Below are 14,805 nucleotides of genomic sequence, written 5' to 3'. Positions count from 1 at the left end.
CTCAATGTCTATTGAGTCAAAACAGCAGCTCAATGTCTATTGAGTCAAAACAGCAGCTCAATGTCTATTGATCTCCCTTCAGTGGGCTGGAAATGTGCTGATCAACACAGCTGCATGCCCCTTCTGACACTGAAAACAAGTAATATACTGTATATCTTACATCGGCAACAACATAGCTGTCACAGAAACTGATGTCACACAGCACCTTCTCAAAGGTCGTACTGCAGTTAGCTGATTGATCCAACACGATTCTAGGAGTAGGAAGACATGCAAGTCGAAATGTTTATCGGCGTCCCTATGCAATTACAATGTTATTACTACAATTAATACTGTATAGTTACACATGTTTAAGTTAATATTGTATAGTTACACAGGTTTAAGTTAATACTGTATAGTTACACATGTTTAAGTTAATACTGTATAGTTACACATGTTTAAGTTAATATTGTATAGTTACACAGGTTTAAGTTAATACTGTATTATTACACAGGTTTAAGTTAATACTGTATAGTTACACAGGTTTAAGTTACTGTATAGTTACACAATATTGTATAGTTACACATGTTTAAGTTAATATTGTATAGTTACACATGTTTAAGTTAATACTGTATAGTTACACATGTTTAAGTTAATACTGTATAGTTACACATGTTTAAGTTAATATTGTATAGTTACACAGGTTTAAGTTAATACTGTATTATTACACAGGTTTAAGTTAATACTGTATAGTTACACATGTTTAAGTTAATATTGTATAGTTACACAGGTTTAAGTTAATACTGTATAGTTACACATGTTTAAGTTAATACTGTATAGTTACACATGTTTAAGTTAATATTGTATAGTTACACAGGTTTAAGTTAATACTGTATTATTACACAGGTTTAAGTTAATACTGTATAGTTACACAGGTTTAAGTTACTGTATAGTTACACAATATTGTATAGTTACACATGTTTAAGTTAATATTGTATAGTTACACAGGTTTAAGTTAATACTGTATTATTACACAGGTTTAAGTTAATACTGTATAGTTACACATGTTTAAGTTAATACTGTATAGTTACACATGTTTAAGTTAATATCGTATAGTTACACAGGTTTAAGTTAATACTGTATTATTACACAGGTTTAAGTTAATACTGTATCGTTACACAGGTTTAAGGGCAAACTCAGATGAAGTGTTATCTAAAAAAATGCATTGAGTTAAAGTGCCACACACACAGCCAAGCAGTCAGACACACACAACCCTATCAAGCCAAGCTGTCCCCTACCTCCCAGTTGGAGTGCACAGTGTTCTCAGAGTTCCTGCAGTCTCGTAGTGTGTTCTTCCAACAGGGGGAGTCAGAGACAGAGGTACCGTGGTGATAACTATCCTTCAGACACATCCTAAATGACAGCACATCGTCCTCCGCCAGGACGGCCAACGCCTTGCTCACCTGTGGAAGCATATTGAGTGATCATCACTAGGTACAACAAAGTAGAACGGTGTACTTATACTACACATCGTGCTGACCTGGAGAGGACATTGAAGGGGACATGTTGGATAGTGGTCATCATCACTTACTAGGGCCTACGTCACATTAGGGTTGCACAAAACAGTGTAAGGTCTGTTCAGGTCTACTTATGCTTCAAGTGAAAACAGAGTAGTCTCTGAGTTCTATACGACTGACAGATCTGATCATGATCTTAGTTTACCTGAGCACATCATCCCAACTCTGTCCATCTGAGATATTGGAAGATATTCAGAGCTAACTCATAGGGCGACTCAACGTCAAAGAAGGGAATGTCATTTATCTCATTCTGCAAAAAATAAGTAAATCAGCAATGAAATTGAGTTCCACTTAATGAAGTGGTAGGTAGGCTACCTCTACTGGTAGGCTTGTCATGATCATCATCATCTTACCAGGTCTTGAATGAATTGATCCACCAATTTGTTTTGTTAACTTTCACACTGTAGTATTGACTCTTCCTTCGTATCCTCTCCTCTTGAATCCTCTCCAACAAGGGACTGGTCCTTCCACCTAGCAAGCCCTCGGCCTATCGATACATTGTGGTTGGTCCTCTTCTCATTCACTGCTCCCCTGTAAAGTTGCAGATGACACATGCTTCTGTCTTCTTTCAGTTCCACTTACGTTTTCACAAAAAATCTTATTTTTAGAGTCCTCCCGACTTGGTTGGCCAAGAGAGTCACCATTGGAGTTCGGTTGCTCGGCGTTTATATGAAATCAAATTGTATTTGTCACATGCACCGAATACAAGTCGTGGCCAAAAGTTTTGAGAATGACACAAATATTATTTTCCACAAAGTTTTCTGCTTCAGTGTCTTTAGATATTTTTGTCAGATGTTACTGTGGAATACTGAAGTACAATTACAAGCATTTCATAATTGTCAAAGGCTTTTATTGACAATTACATGACGTTGATGCAAAGAGTCAATATTTGCAGTGTTGACCCTTCTTTTTCAAGACCTCTGTAATCCGCCCTGGCATGCTGTCAATTAACTTCTGGGCCACATCCTGACTGATGGCAGCCCATTCTTGCATAATCAATGCTTGGAGTTTGTCAGAATTTGTGGGTTTTTGTTTGTCCACCCGCCTCTTGAGGATTGACCACAAGTTCTCAATGGGATTAAGGTCTGGGGAGTTTCCTGGCCATGGACCCAAAATATCGATGTTTTGTTCCCCGAGCCAATTAGTTATCACTTTTGCCTTATGGCAAGGTGCTCCATCATGCTGGAAAAGGCATTGTCCATCACCAAACTGTTCCTGGATGGTTGGGAAAAGTTGCTCTCGGAGGATGTGTTGGTACCATTCTTTATTCATGGCTGTGTTCTTAGGCAAAATTGTGAGTGAGCCCACTCCCTTGGCTGAGAAGCAACCCCACACATGAATGGTCTCAGGATGCTTTACTGTTGGCATGACACAGGACTGATGGTAGCGCCCACCTTGTCTTCTCTGGACAAGCTTTTTTCCGAATGCCCCAAACAATCGGAAAGGGGATTCATCAGAGAAAATGACTTTACCCCAGTCCGCAGCAGTCCAATCCCTGTACCTTTTGGAGAATATCAGTCTGTCCCTGATGTTTTTCCTGGAGAGAAGTGGCTTCTTTGCTGCCCTTTTTGACACCAGGCCATCCTCCAAAAGTCTTTGCCTCACTGTGCGTGCGGATGCACTCACACCTACCTGCTGACATTCCTGAGCAAGCTCTGTACTGGTGGTGCCCCGATCCCGCAGCTGAATCAACTTTAGGAGACGGTCCTGGCGCTTGCTGGACTTTCTTGGGCGCCCTGAAGCCTTCTTCACAGCAATTGAACCGCTCTCCTTGAAGTTCTTGATGATCCGATAAATGGTTGATTTAGGTGCAATCTTACTGGCAGCAATATCCTTGCCTGTGAAGCCCTTTTTGTGCAAAGCAATGATGACGGCACGTGTTTCCTTGCAGGTAACCATGGTTGAGAGGAAGAACAATGATTCCAAGCACCACCCTCCTTTTGAAGCTTCCAGTCTGTTATTTCGAACTCAATCAGCATGACAGAGTGATCTCCAGCCTTGTCCTCGTCAACACTCACACCTGTGTTAACGAGAGAATCACTGACATGATGTCAGCTGGTCCTTTTGTGGCAGGGCTGAAATGCAGTGGAAATGTTTTTAGGGGATTCAGTTCATTTGCATGGCAAAGAGAGACTTTGCAATTAATTGCAATTCATCTGATCACTCTTCATACCATTCTGGAGTACAGTGATCCCTCGCCACTTCGCGGTTCACTTATCGCGGATTCGCTATTTCGCGGATTTTCATAATGCATTTTTTTTTTTTTTTTGGTGCATTGTGCTCTGCATTCTGATTCGCTAAAAACTCACTCCCGCTTCTTGTATCAAAACATGCTACGAATTGTGCTATCATTTTGTCGTCTCGTGCAGTTATGTGTACGTACATAAAACAGCTTGGCAAATTTACATTAAATTGGCCAAATTATCTTGTAATTTCGAACATCTCCTAAACCCATAATGTCGACGAAACGGCCTACACGTGAGTCACTGTATTTGTATACATGTAATAGTTGCTAATTGTAAAAAAAAAAAAAGTTTTCTATTTCGCGGATTTCACTTATCGCGGGTCATTTTCGGAACGTAACCCCCGCGATAAACGAGGGATTACTGTATATGCAAATTGCCATCATACAAACTGAGGCAGCATACTTTGTGAAAATTAATATTTGTGTCATTCTCAAAATTTTGGCCACGGCCACGGCTGTACAAGCCCTTAACCAACAATGCAGAACTGTTTTTAAAAGTAAGTAAGAAATTATTTGCAAAAGTGTATATAAAAACGGAAGGAAAAAAGTAACACAATAAAATACCAATAACGAGGCTATATACAGGGGTACCGGTACCGAGTCAATGTGCGGGTATGTTGCTTGTCAGTTCTTGGTTCAAACGCTCTGTAAACGCTGCCATATTTTTCTACCATTGTTACAACAACATATTTCTTTAACTTGTTATTTTTAGACAAAATAACAAAGCGGTAGGGTTAACATTTTTGTAGCTAGCCCATCTCAAAACAAAAAACAGTAAGGTCCTGTACCAAAACCTGTCCGACTAGAGACTTTGCTATCAGATTAGTTCCGCAAAATGTAATTCCTCATAGTTTATTATGGGCGCATGGGTCTGTAATAGTGGATTGTTTCATATTTTAATTTCAAAAAGAATAACGCGTACAATGAATAAAGTTTAAATGAAAATGCACAATTATTAAAGAAAACGGTTTATGATCCCGATTGTGTACTTTCTAGGTACAGTACTCTCAAATGTATTATACTTATTATTTTAAATCCTATGATTATTCAACTAGACCTCTCTTTGACCATTATATCAAACAAAAGCCTCCGCGGATAAAATGAGACGGCGGGTTTTTAAGAGTTAATGATTACCTCTCTCTTTTGGGAGAATATGATGTAAACCCCTCACACCATGTGACTCTTTAATCATGAATAATATAAGAAAGAGAGAGAGAGAAACAACACAGTCCAGATCTGATCCGTACAGTAAAGAGGATCATATTACCGATGAGTGGATAAGAGGAGGGGACAGGGACAGATAATAAATATACATAGATTTTTTGAGAACATGTGCTGGCTCCCGATAGACCAGCCTCTGCCTCTACCCGGTGACTCGATTATCTGTGCCCAAGGACCCTCACCATGCTCCGGGACCCAGTCGCTCGCCTCCCGCCTACGGAGGATCGGGGACGAGATGGATAAAAACTGGACGGTTGGCTCTCGAGACAACAGATATTACGATAAACTGGAGTTTAATAGAAAAGTCCACTTTAAACGCGTTGTATGCACAGCAATACAAATCACAGTCCTCATGCTCTTTATCAGAAAGCGACACCTGTAGGTGCAAGACACTGCAAAGGCAAAACCAGCAACAGGTAAGCTTCACAGGTACGCGTCATCACTATTGCCACGTTCAAAACAACTGTGAACTCGGAAAAATACGAGGTCAAATCATGACGTCGGTAATCTTCTGGTCGAAAGTCGGAGCATTAGAAAGAGGCCCGAGTTCCCGAGTTCGAATTCCGAGTTGAATGACCGTTCAAAATAATTTTTCCCAGTCTGAGTTTTTGTCCGAGTTCCCAGTTGTTTTGAACGTACTGAAGTCTGAAGTCGGAGGTTTCCGAGTTCCCAGTTTCGAGTTGTTTTGAACGCAGCATATGAGTAACGCAAACAAATTTGGTTGCAAGTATAGACGGTTGATTGTCAACTTTCCCCAACAATGTTCAGCAGGTAAATTGCGGTTATAAATATGTAACTATAGTTGGTGTAAGATGTAGTTTATTTACAATTTGAATATTTATAATTTAGTTATTCATAAGCAAAACTATGTTGGACTATTCAAAGACTATGAACAAAAATCTAAATATCTAAAAGTTTATTATGCACTAACATTTTTATTTATTTATTTATCCATTTTAGATGATCCCGAAGAGGAGAGAAAGCTGTCAGAATATTTGCACTGAGAAAATGGATGCCAGCCAGTCAGCCTGCCAGAGCGCCGAGGTCCAGCGTGCACACTGACATGTCGTCATGATGAACATGCCACACATGCAGCAAGACTGTTAGGAACAGGTATTTGAAAAATAAGGAATCTGATCAAAATCAAAAGGACATATATTCTTTGTACTTTATGTTGGCTAAGGAAAATGTTGTGCTTCTGAATTCAGGTGACATAACATTATGTCACAGAGATTGAGTAACATTTTCAATTCAAATAATACTTTAGGACATGTGGGTCTAAGATACAGTACTGCGTGAATACATTTCTCAGTGCGATTTTCCCCCATTTATTAGATAATTTGACTCATTGCTTTGAATTCATTTGTATTCAGATATGAATTGACGTAACTTGTATCATCACTCTCAATGTCTGGCGGTTCTTCCGAGTAAGGAACGGTGATGTCATTCTCCCCTGACGGTTACCAAAGGAAACACGTACTTATATTGCCCACGTAACTGTCATACGTTGATGAATTTACACTTGAATTGTCGATGCACTATATACGATGTCAATTACCTAACTGAAATATCCTATTGGTATGCAAAAACATACATGTAAGAATGTGTGCAGCCTACTTTTAGGCGCATTGTCTCTTGTGATGGGCATTCTTGAAATGGTGCTCAGTGGAACAATTGCACTGTACTTGTTAGATAAGCTTCTGTAATAATTATAGACCATGTAAAGTCTGGACTCTACCATCACTACAGATGAAAATCAATTTTGATACGATTTTTTTCCCTACCGTTTTTTTGTTTCTATAGTCGTTTATTTTTATTAGGTGAATAATGCTGTGGGCTGTATCAAATATTGATGACTGAAGAGAGGGGAATACATCAACTGTTACAATTTTTGGAACTTTTGAAATGGTCTTGGGGGCTCAGCATTTTGTAGCAGTGTTCATGCAGATAATGTTAATGAAACCGTGCAAGAAATCATGTGCAAATATAAGGGCATGCTATTTATATGTTTACAGTCATAAGCTGTTTTTATATATCACAAAAACTGTAGTTTTCAATTTGCAGCGCTGAATCTGTGTCTTTTATAAAGAATGTGTTCTTTACATGCTATTTAAATATGTATTACATTGTGAATTCTGTGCTCAATCTAGATAATACAAGTTTGAAAAGTAAAAATGCATTCATACTATCATTATTATGCAATGAGTAATATCGTGACAACATAAAATATTCAATAAATGTTGAACAATACTGCATAAATCATGGTTTAATTGGAAAGTCTGAAACACAATGAAAGACAACAGAACCTGTGACTTTCTAGAAAGTTTTTGTATTTTAAATAATGTCATTAAACATAAGCTGAATCTACACTAGAAATCAGGTGAAATGCATAAGTAACTAAATAAAACTAAATACATGAGCAAACAAGTAATTGATGTACTGAGATACTACTATAGGTACCCTTTGCCAGAATACTAACCCATACCACACGGTGCTGGGTCACACTGAGATAAGTTAATATTCTATTTCTTTGCAAGACATGGCTGAAGCCAAACTTAGACAAGCAGTGTGATAGGGATAGTGACAGCGGTGTAGAGAAGGTATAGTAACTGACTTGATACATTAATGGCATACTAAATTGGACTCCATAGTGCCCCCCAGTGTCTGGTGGGCATCTGGCCATCAATCACTAGTAGATCTGGACGTGGGCAGAGGTGGTGCCGTCCTTCCAGCAGTGCAGCGTCTCTATGACCGCAGATCGACACAGGGGGCACGTTCGCTCACGGTCGAACCACAGACACAGGCACTCCTCACAGAACACATGCTAGAGGGGAGACAGACAGACAAAATTAAGTTTACCGTTACATGCACTCCTTCACCCATGACATGACACTACTCTACTTACTGTCTACACCACAGATTGCCCACAATATCACACAATCAGCTGTTGGTAAAAAATGACAACGTGACACAAATGTAACATGGAACTCTTAGCAGTGAATAACATACTAGTGATGATAGTAGCTAGAGCCAGGGCCATGGGTTCATATATGTCCCCTCACCTGACAGAGAAGAACGATGGGGTCTCTGAAGTCGCCCTGACAAATAGCACACACGTCCCCGGCTTCACTGCACTGCTGGCTGCTGGCTCTCACACCATAACTCTATGGGTGATAGAGCAGCAAGTAGGTGGTCACAAAGAGACAAAGGCAGGTAGGCTAGCGGTTAACCGAAAGGCTGCTGGTAACCAAAAGTTTGCTGGTTTGAATCCCCGAGCCGAATAGGTGAAAAATCGGTCGATGTGCCCTTTGACCAATGCACTTAAACCCTAATTGCTCCTGTACGTCGCTCTGGATAAGAGCGCCTACTAAATTACTAAATCATATATATTTTTTAAATGTTTACCTTCCCATTCCATACAGTGTCAACTCAGTGTATATGTTGTGCGTTCTAATAATGTATATGTAGTAATATAACTCAAATCAGAGTGCAAGATCAGGCACAACCAGTTGACAGTTGAAGGTGTACTACTTTTGCTAGAAATATTACTTCAATGGCTATAGGATAGTGAAGTGGGCTGCGAATTGACCCAGATACTTGTATTTACAAAAAGTAATAATTTCTCACCTGAGAACTGCAGAGAATTGCCATGGCCTTGCGTATGGCTGATACTCGTCCACAGAGGTCAAACGACTGAAAGATAAACACAAACAGTTAAGCCTCTAGAATCGGGTGCATTAGTGCAGGGATGGAACAAAAGCCTGCACCTCCAGCTTTCCAGGAACAGGGTTGGTGACCACTGAATTTTATCCTGAAAACATTACAAAATTCTAACTTATGACGTTCTTTCTAACTAACACAATTCTCTACTAGGTCAATATATTTTGGTTCCTTTTCTATTCTTAGCTGAATGAAATGTTCTATTCTTTAACCACTCAGTGAGGTGCAGTGTCCTGTCCCATTTTGCAATCTTCTGAGGACACACATCTATGAACAACTCTGACTCAATTTCTCCAGTGTCTCATCTCAACCCATAATACTTTGAAAGCTGTAGCCACCCATGATGTCTTCATGCTTTAGCCTATTTATCATGCATTTCTTGCACATACACTACCCCCACCCACCCACCCACCCACCCACATTTAGCAATCACAATACCAACAACTCCATTGAATATACAGAGTTGAATATAACTACCACCACCTACATATAAAGGAGTGAGTTATATTAGTGCTACTTTACCTCGTAGAGGCTGAGTGTGAGTTATATTAGCGCTACGTTACCTCGTAGAGGCTGAGTGTGAGTTATATTAGCACTACGTTACCTCGTAGAGACTGAGTGTGAGTTATATTAGCGCTACGTTACCTCGTAGAGGCTGAGTTATATTAGCACTACGTTACCTCGTAGAGGCTGAGTGTGAGTTATATTAGCACTACGTTACCTTGTAGAGGCTGAGTGTGAGTTATATTGGCACTACGTTACCTCGTAGAGGCTGTGGGTGAGTTATATTGGCACTACGTTACCTCGTAGAGGCTGAGTGTGAGTTATATTAGCACTACGTTACCTCGCAGAGGCTGAGTGTGAGTTATATTAGCGCTACGTTACCTCGTAGAGGCTGTGGGCGAGGTATATTAGCGCTACGTTACCTCGTAGAGTCTGTGGGTGAGTTATATTAGCGCTACGTTACCTTGTAGAGGCTGTGGGTGAGTTATATTAGCGCTACGTTACCTCGTAGAGGCTGTGGGTGAGTTATATTGGCACTACGTTACCTCGTAGAGGCTGAGTGTGAGTTATATTAGCACTACGTTACCTCGTAGAGGCTGTGGGTGAGATATATTAGCGCTACGTTACCTTGTAGAGGCTGAGTGTGAGTTATATTAGCGCTACGTTACCTTGTAGAGGCTGTGAGTGAGTTATATTGGCACTACGTTACCTCGTAGAGGCTGTGGGTGAGATATATTAGCGCTACGTTACCTTGCAGAGGCTGTAGCTGATAATGAGCATGGCTCCTAGGAAGTAGCTGGTGGACGGGTCCTCTCCCATGATGTACTTGTACCACAGCTGGATGGGCACTAAGGCCCTGAACAACTGACTCAGCTCCTCTATCACCAGGTAGAACTTACCCTGCGACATACACACACATGGAGGACACTGATAAGACATTGGAAATGCATGTAATACATGTTTTATGTTTCATCTGAACAATATCTGTGGTTGATGGGTGGTTTGAGATGGTGTGAAAAAGAGAAATACAGAAAAAAACTGAGGTTTCATCACAAACTAATTTTAATCTTCAAAGACAAGTGTATATTCCCTCAATATAGAGTCAGTTTTTCTTTAAGTTTAAGTAAACGGCCAAAAAACAGCACATATAAGGCTAGCTCTAGTCCTATCTGTTGAGGAGCAGCACACTGCAAGCAACAAGCTCCAGCCTAAGCATGGCCACCGGCAAGGGCTCTGCAGGCTGCAGCTTCACAGGAGTAAAGGCAATTTCCCCACACTGCAAGAGAAACTGGCAGCCACTTGGCTCTCTTCACCTGCTACCCACACAGTATAGCCCTAGGCAAGTCAACCTGCGGGGGCAGCCATCTTTTCTTTAAGAGGCCACTCCTCCTCGCTCTCCAATGGATGCCACAGGGGAAGTTAGGAGGACAAGGCGACAGTACTCTTCAAAAATAAAAAGTTCCTGTTGTTGCTGTGTGTGTAGGAGGAGTGGGGGGGTTCAAAAACAGAAGGCCAACACGAACAGGAAATGGATTCCCAGTGGCATCACAGTATGTATAATGGTTATGTGGATATCACCTGACAGAGATTAATCACTCTGGGTTGGAACCCCTGTAGCAGAGAGACTGAGGGTGGGAGACCTCCGCAAGCAGGAAATTCATCTTTCCTCATTGTTGTCCCCCCCACACACACACACACACACACTGGATGTGTCAAACAAAAACTGGACACCAGCCAGAAACTTTGAGCCACGGCAGCAGTTCCAACGCATTCTGGGACTTCCTGCTGGGTTTTTTTCATTAGTGACGCTGACCTCTCAGACTACCAATCAAAACCTAACCAGCAGTCAGGGTACGCCACTGTTATGAGTTATCCCCCTCAGCTGCTAAAAACATGTTTTCATTAAATCTTGCTTCAGGTGGATGCATGGATACTAGAAAATACATTTCCCTGGAGTGGAGTGTACTGACAGTGCCAAAAATGTAGCCAGCCAAGGAGCAATGTTGAAGAAACAGTAGAGTAGAACTAAATCAAATAATAAATCAATGTACATGAGTCTGGCCTGTCTTTTTCTTTAAGGGGGGGGGGGGGGGGGCAGGAAGGCTGAGGATGGTGGCTGAGGTGGGGGTTGGTAGGTCGGTCGGTTTAGTGATTGCGTGGCGCGGGCTTCCCCAGCAGCCGAAAGTGAGGGGTAGTGGGAGCACACACACACACACACACCACAGTAATGGTCCAGCCCCAGGGAGTGATGACCGCACCCCTGCAGTCCCCCAGGGTGAATGAGCTCAGTGGCAGCAGCCTAACTCTCTGATCGGCCTGTTTATTAGCCGAGTCAAAACCAATGATGTATATAAACCCTGATTTTATATATTGGCCAATGAGAGGCTTTGAAGCCACCGGTCAGCAATTTTGGCACTCCCCAGTAGGAGCAGCTGTCCATAGGAATTAATGGAATTCTACAGTATTTCAATTAAATGTTTCATGGACAAAATGACATGTATTTAAATATGTGTTGTTGTAGTGGGGCCAGTGGCATTAGTAATCTCAAAAATATATAGTTTAAGCAAATATTTGTATATATTTTAAAAATATATGTTTAGCTCACATGTCATTTAAAAGTATGCATTAAGGTGTCTGTAACAGAATAAATATGGCAAAAACAAATAGACATTAATAAATGCATTTCTATAGATTCCAGAATATTTTTTACAAAGGTATAGGAATGCCAATATGGAGGCATGGTGGCTTCGACACAGCGCCCCCTATCAGTCATCTAGTGTATGTATAAATCACTGGTCAAAACATACTGTGAGCCCCAGGTGCAAAACCTGCACACTGATAGTACACATACAGATACACAATCACAGACACACACTCTTTCTGTGACCACAGGTTATAAGCAAAACTGTCATGTGGATAAGACATCAATACACACACTCCCACACTGTGACCCCAAGGACACGAGGGAAACTTTAATGACCATAAAACACACACAAGCTGTGACCCTGAGGATAACAGTAAAAACTTTTATGAATATAAAAACACACTAACACAGGCTCTTACCCTGGATTTGAAGGCCAGGATGATCTTGGGTAGAAACAGGATGAAACACTTCAGGCCGATGGTAAAGTACTTGAGAACAAAGTCGGTGATCCCCACCGCCCAGATTAGATCAAAGAAGTCAAAGCTGTTTATGTTGGGCTTTGCAAACATCAGACTGATTGGGGGGGGGGGGGGCAGAGATGAGACAGACTTCAGTACTTTACAGGTTGAGGTTTGATCATGGATGGATGTGATATCTTATGTCTGGTCTCTAATGGTTACAAGGGAGACATTCATGGATCAACTGAAGACATTAACAAAAATTAACAACACGACTAAAAATGTTGAGGACAAAACAAAATGTGAAAACAGGTGAAATGATAAACGAAAATCAATACTCACAGGACAAGAAGGCACATGGTAACATATGCCTAAAGACAATGAAAATCATATTACAACAACAAAAAGGACAAAACTGAATGAATAAATTACCACAGTCATACAGTATACAGATCGATGAGAAAGAAAATAATATCAAAGAGGTAAATGTCAATGTCAGCCAACTGTAAACCATAAGGCCTAAATATTGGATGGTTGACAATGTAAGGTTTTCAGTGCATTGTAGTGTTTTCAGTGCAATACCATAAGAAAGAACCACAAGACATGGTTTTACCCTACCTGTTGTACAGCTCCTCAGCACTGAATGTGTAGTAGAGATACACTATGTTTCCAGATAGGAACATGATCATCCAGAGAGCTACAACCACAGACCTCTCCTCCTGATATGCACCGACAGACAAATAGTAAATAATCAAATACTTTACTAATCACTAATGTACGCATATTCTCACTTTCTCTCGAGCTAGCTATTTACATAGACTCGATAACACTCAAATAATGAGCTCACATTTTTATAAAAAGTATAAGAGTTATGCGCTCATATCAAAGTTGAACAAAAGGTGAAAATTACCCGTAGTGACACCTGGTGCTTGAATGATGAATTGGCGAAGGCAAACGTGCTGGCCATCCCAACACACACAGCAATACCTACCAGAGAGAAACAGAAGAGTTACCAGTCAGTCACACACAGTATCTGACACGTCCAAAGTTTCCAAATGTTCCTTATTCTACTTATTCCACAAAACGACCAACTCCAATGCTATACAATTACCAAGCAACTACTAACAAAAACATTGTCATTAGTGTAGTCTTTATATCAGTCTAGCATATCTGTGTAGTATTTATATCAGTGAGGTATTTATCAGTATAGTATGTATTTCAGTGTAGTATTGGTGTTACTACACAAGTGTAAGAGTCACTTTTTTTATTGCGATCTAAAACCAGTCTTACCGAGCTTGTGCTGAAAACACACTTTAGCCAGGAGGATCAGGATGAACGGGAAACCCCTCTGTAGCCAGGTGACCACAGGCTTCAGCTCCGACAAGGCCGGAGCCGGTGTAGAGGGGTCCTCCGAGGCCTCCTCCCTGCTCCCATGCCTCTCTCCGGATGTACGGTGCTGTAGAGGCTGGTGGAAGTGGTGGTGGTTGTGATGATGGTGCGGGGGCGGGCGGGGGAGGTAGGGCCCACACTCAGAGCGGTGTGGCCCCCCTTCCTCCCTGGAGGAGGCAGTCATCTGGATGAAGACGTCTGGAGGAGTCCCCAGAACAAGGCCAGCCGCCTGAAAGTTTGCGGAGGGCACACCAGATCCCGAGGGAACCCCGACCCCAACCAGGCCGGAGAAGAGCTGCTGGGGGGAGGTGGGCGAGTCGGGTTTCAGGCAGTCAAACACACCTCCTTCATCCAGGCTGCTTTCTGATCCAAGGGTTTGGCTACGGCTCCTGGAGAGCAGAGAGAGGATCAGCTGCATCTTTTGACGGTTCAAAGACTGTCGTCTATTGTCTATTTCTTGCATTGCCTTTCAATGGATTTGGCTCCTGAAGTTAACCAGTTATATATATATATTTAATCCTCTTTAGTGCACAATTTCAGGTTGTGATGATGAACCTGCAAATGCCTGTGTCCTAGGACGTGAACTCAAACCTTTCAAAGGGCATGCCATCCGTGTTGCTGCTGTGTCTTCTCTGCATGGCACATCCAGTTCATCCCCGAGTGATCCAGGGCTATGGTGGGGTGCAGACAGACACACAGACTGCAATAAGTGAATACAGTACAACGCCGCAAGGAGAGTATCGATGGTTGGTTAGACTTTATTGCAACAATTAGCTAACCGCAGATAGCTAACGCTAACTAGCTATGATGGTTGGCAGTCGCACCATCACGCCACCATTTACATGTACAGTACAATGGTTTACTGGTTTCTCTATTGCATGATTTATATGCATGATTCTTAATTAATATTTGTCCACGGGAATTGGTGGTCTCACCTGAATCATCGTTCTGTTTATTATTCTCATTCCCGTGTAGTTATTTTGCCTACACACCCCTGCGGCTTGCCTGGCCTGGCTCCCGACGATGTTTTTCCTGTATGACGTCACTGAAATTTCCTCTCGGCCAATCAGC

At 41.5% G+C, this 14,805-nt stretch overlaps 1 protein-coding gene, 1 long non-coding RNA gene and 1 pseudogene across 4 annotated transcripts; 1 reads left to right on the top strand and 2 right to left on the bottom strand.

The window, feature by feature from the left end:
* Positions 1–1,451, bottom strand: part of LOC139546011 (F-box/WD repeat-containing protein 8-like) — a 38,551-nt pseudogene extending 37,100 nt beyond the window's left edge.
* Positions 1,452–4,961: 3,510 nt separating this feature from the next.
* Positions 4,962–6,890, top strand: LOC139545014 (uncharacterized). The gene is made up of 2 exons (XR_011668980.1): positions 4,962–5,435; positions 5,980–6,890. It is a non-coding gene; the product is annotated as an uncharacterized lncRNA (long non-coding RNA).
* A 379-nt stretch (positions 6,891–7,269) lies between these two features.
* LOC139545010 (E3 ubiquitin-protein ligase RNFT2-like) lies at positions 7,270–14,786 on the bottom strand. Of its 3 annotated transcripts, none has more exons than XM_071352324.1 (10): positions 14,670–14,786; positions 14,326–14,405; positions 13,636–14,123; positions 13,256–13,332; positions 12,964–13,064; positions 12,307–12,460; positions 9,994–10,143; positions 8,647–8,712; positions 8,082–8,183; positions 7,270–7,843 (listed from the first exon to the last, which is right to left on the bottom strand). In XM_071352324.1, exons 2-10 carry the CDS (start codon positions 14,370–14,372, stop codon positions 7,709–7,711), a joined length of 1,320 nt encoding a protein of 439 aa, XP_071208425.1. In that variant the 5' UTR covers positions 14,373–14,405; positions 14,670–14,786; the 3' UTR covers positions 7,270–7,708. The 3 variants fall into 3 exon arrangements, with proteins under 3 accessions (XP_071208425.1, XP_071208426.1, XP_071208424.1); XM_071352325.1 differs by having other exon boundaries at positions 14,326–14,434; positions 14,670–14,760; XM_071352323.1 differs by lacking the exons at positions 14,326–14,405; positions 14,670–14,786 and having other exon boundaries at positions 13,636–14,319.
* Positions 14,787–14,805: the final 19 nt, after the last annotated feature.

Source organism: Salvelinus alpinus, chromosome 19 (assembly GCF_045679555.1).
Source record: "Salvelinus alpinus chromosome 19, SLU_Salpinus.1, whole genome shotgun sequence".
NCBI lineage: Eukaryota > Metazoa > Chordata > Actinopteri > Salmoniformes > Salmonidae > Salvelinus > Salvelinus alpinus.
Note: the sequence above shows the minus strand (reverse complement) of the source record. Positions and strands in the feature narration are given on the sequence as shown.

Excerpts from the sequence above, each read along its gene's own strand:
- LOC139545010 (XM_071352323.1), bottom strand. The coding sequence starts at position 14,197 with ATGCAAGAAATAGACAATAGACGACAGTCTTTGAACCGTCAAAAGATG. Across the intron at positions 13,065-13,255 it reads AGCACCAGGTGTCACTACGG|GAGGAGAGGTCTGTGGTTGT; the intron begins GTAATTTTCACC and ends GGTGCATATCAG. Across the intron at positions 8,184-8,646 it reads CAATTCTCTGCAGTTCTCAG|AGTTATGGTGTGAGAGCCAG; the intron begins GTGAGAAATTAT and ends TATCACCCATAG.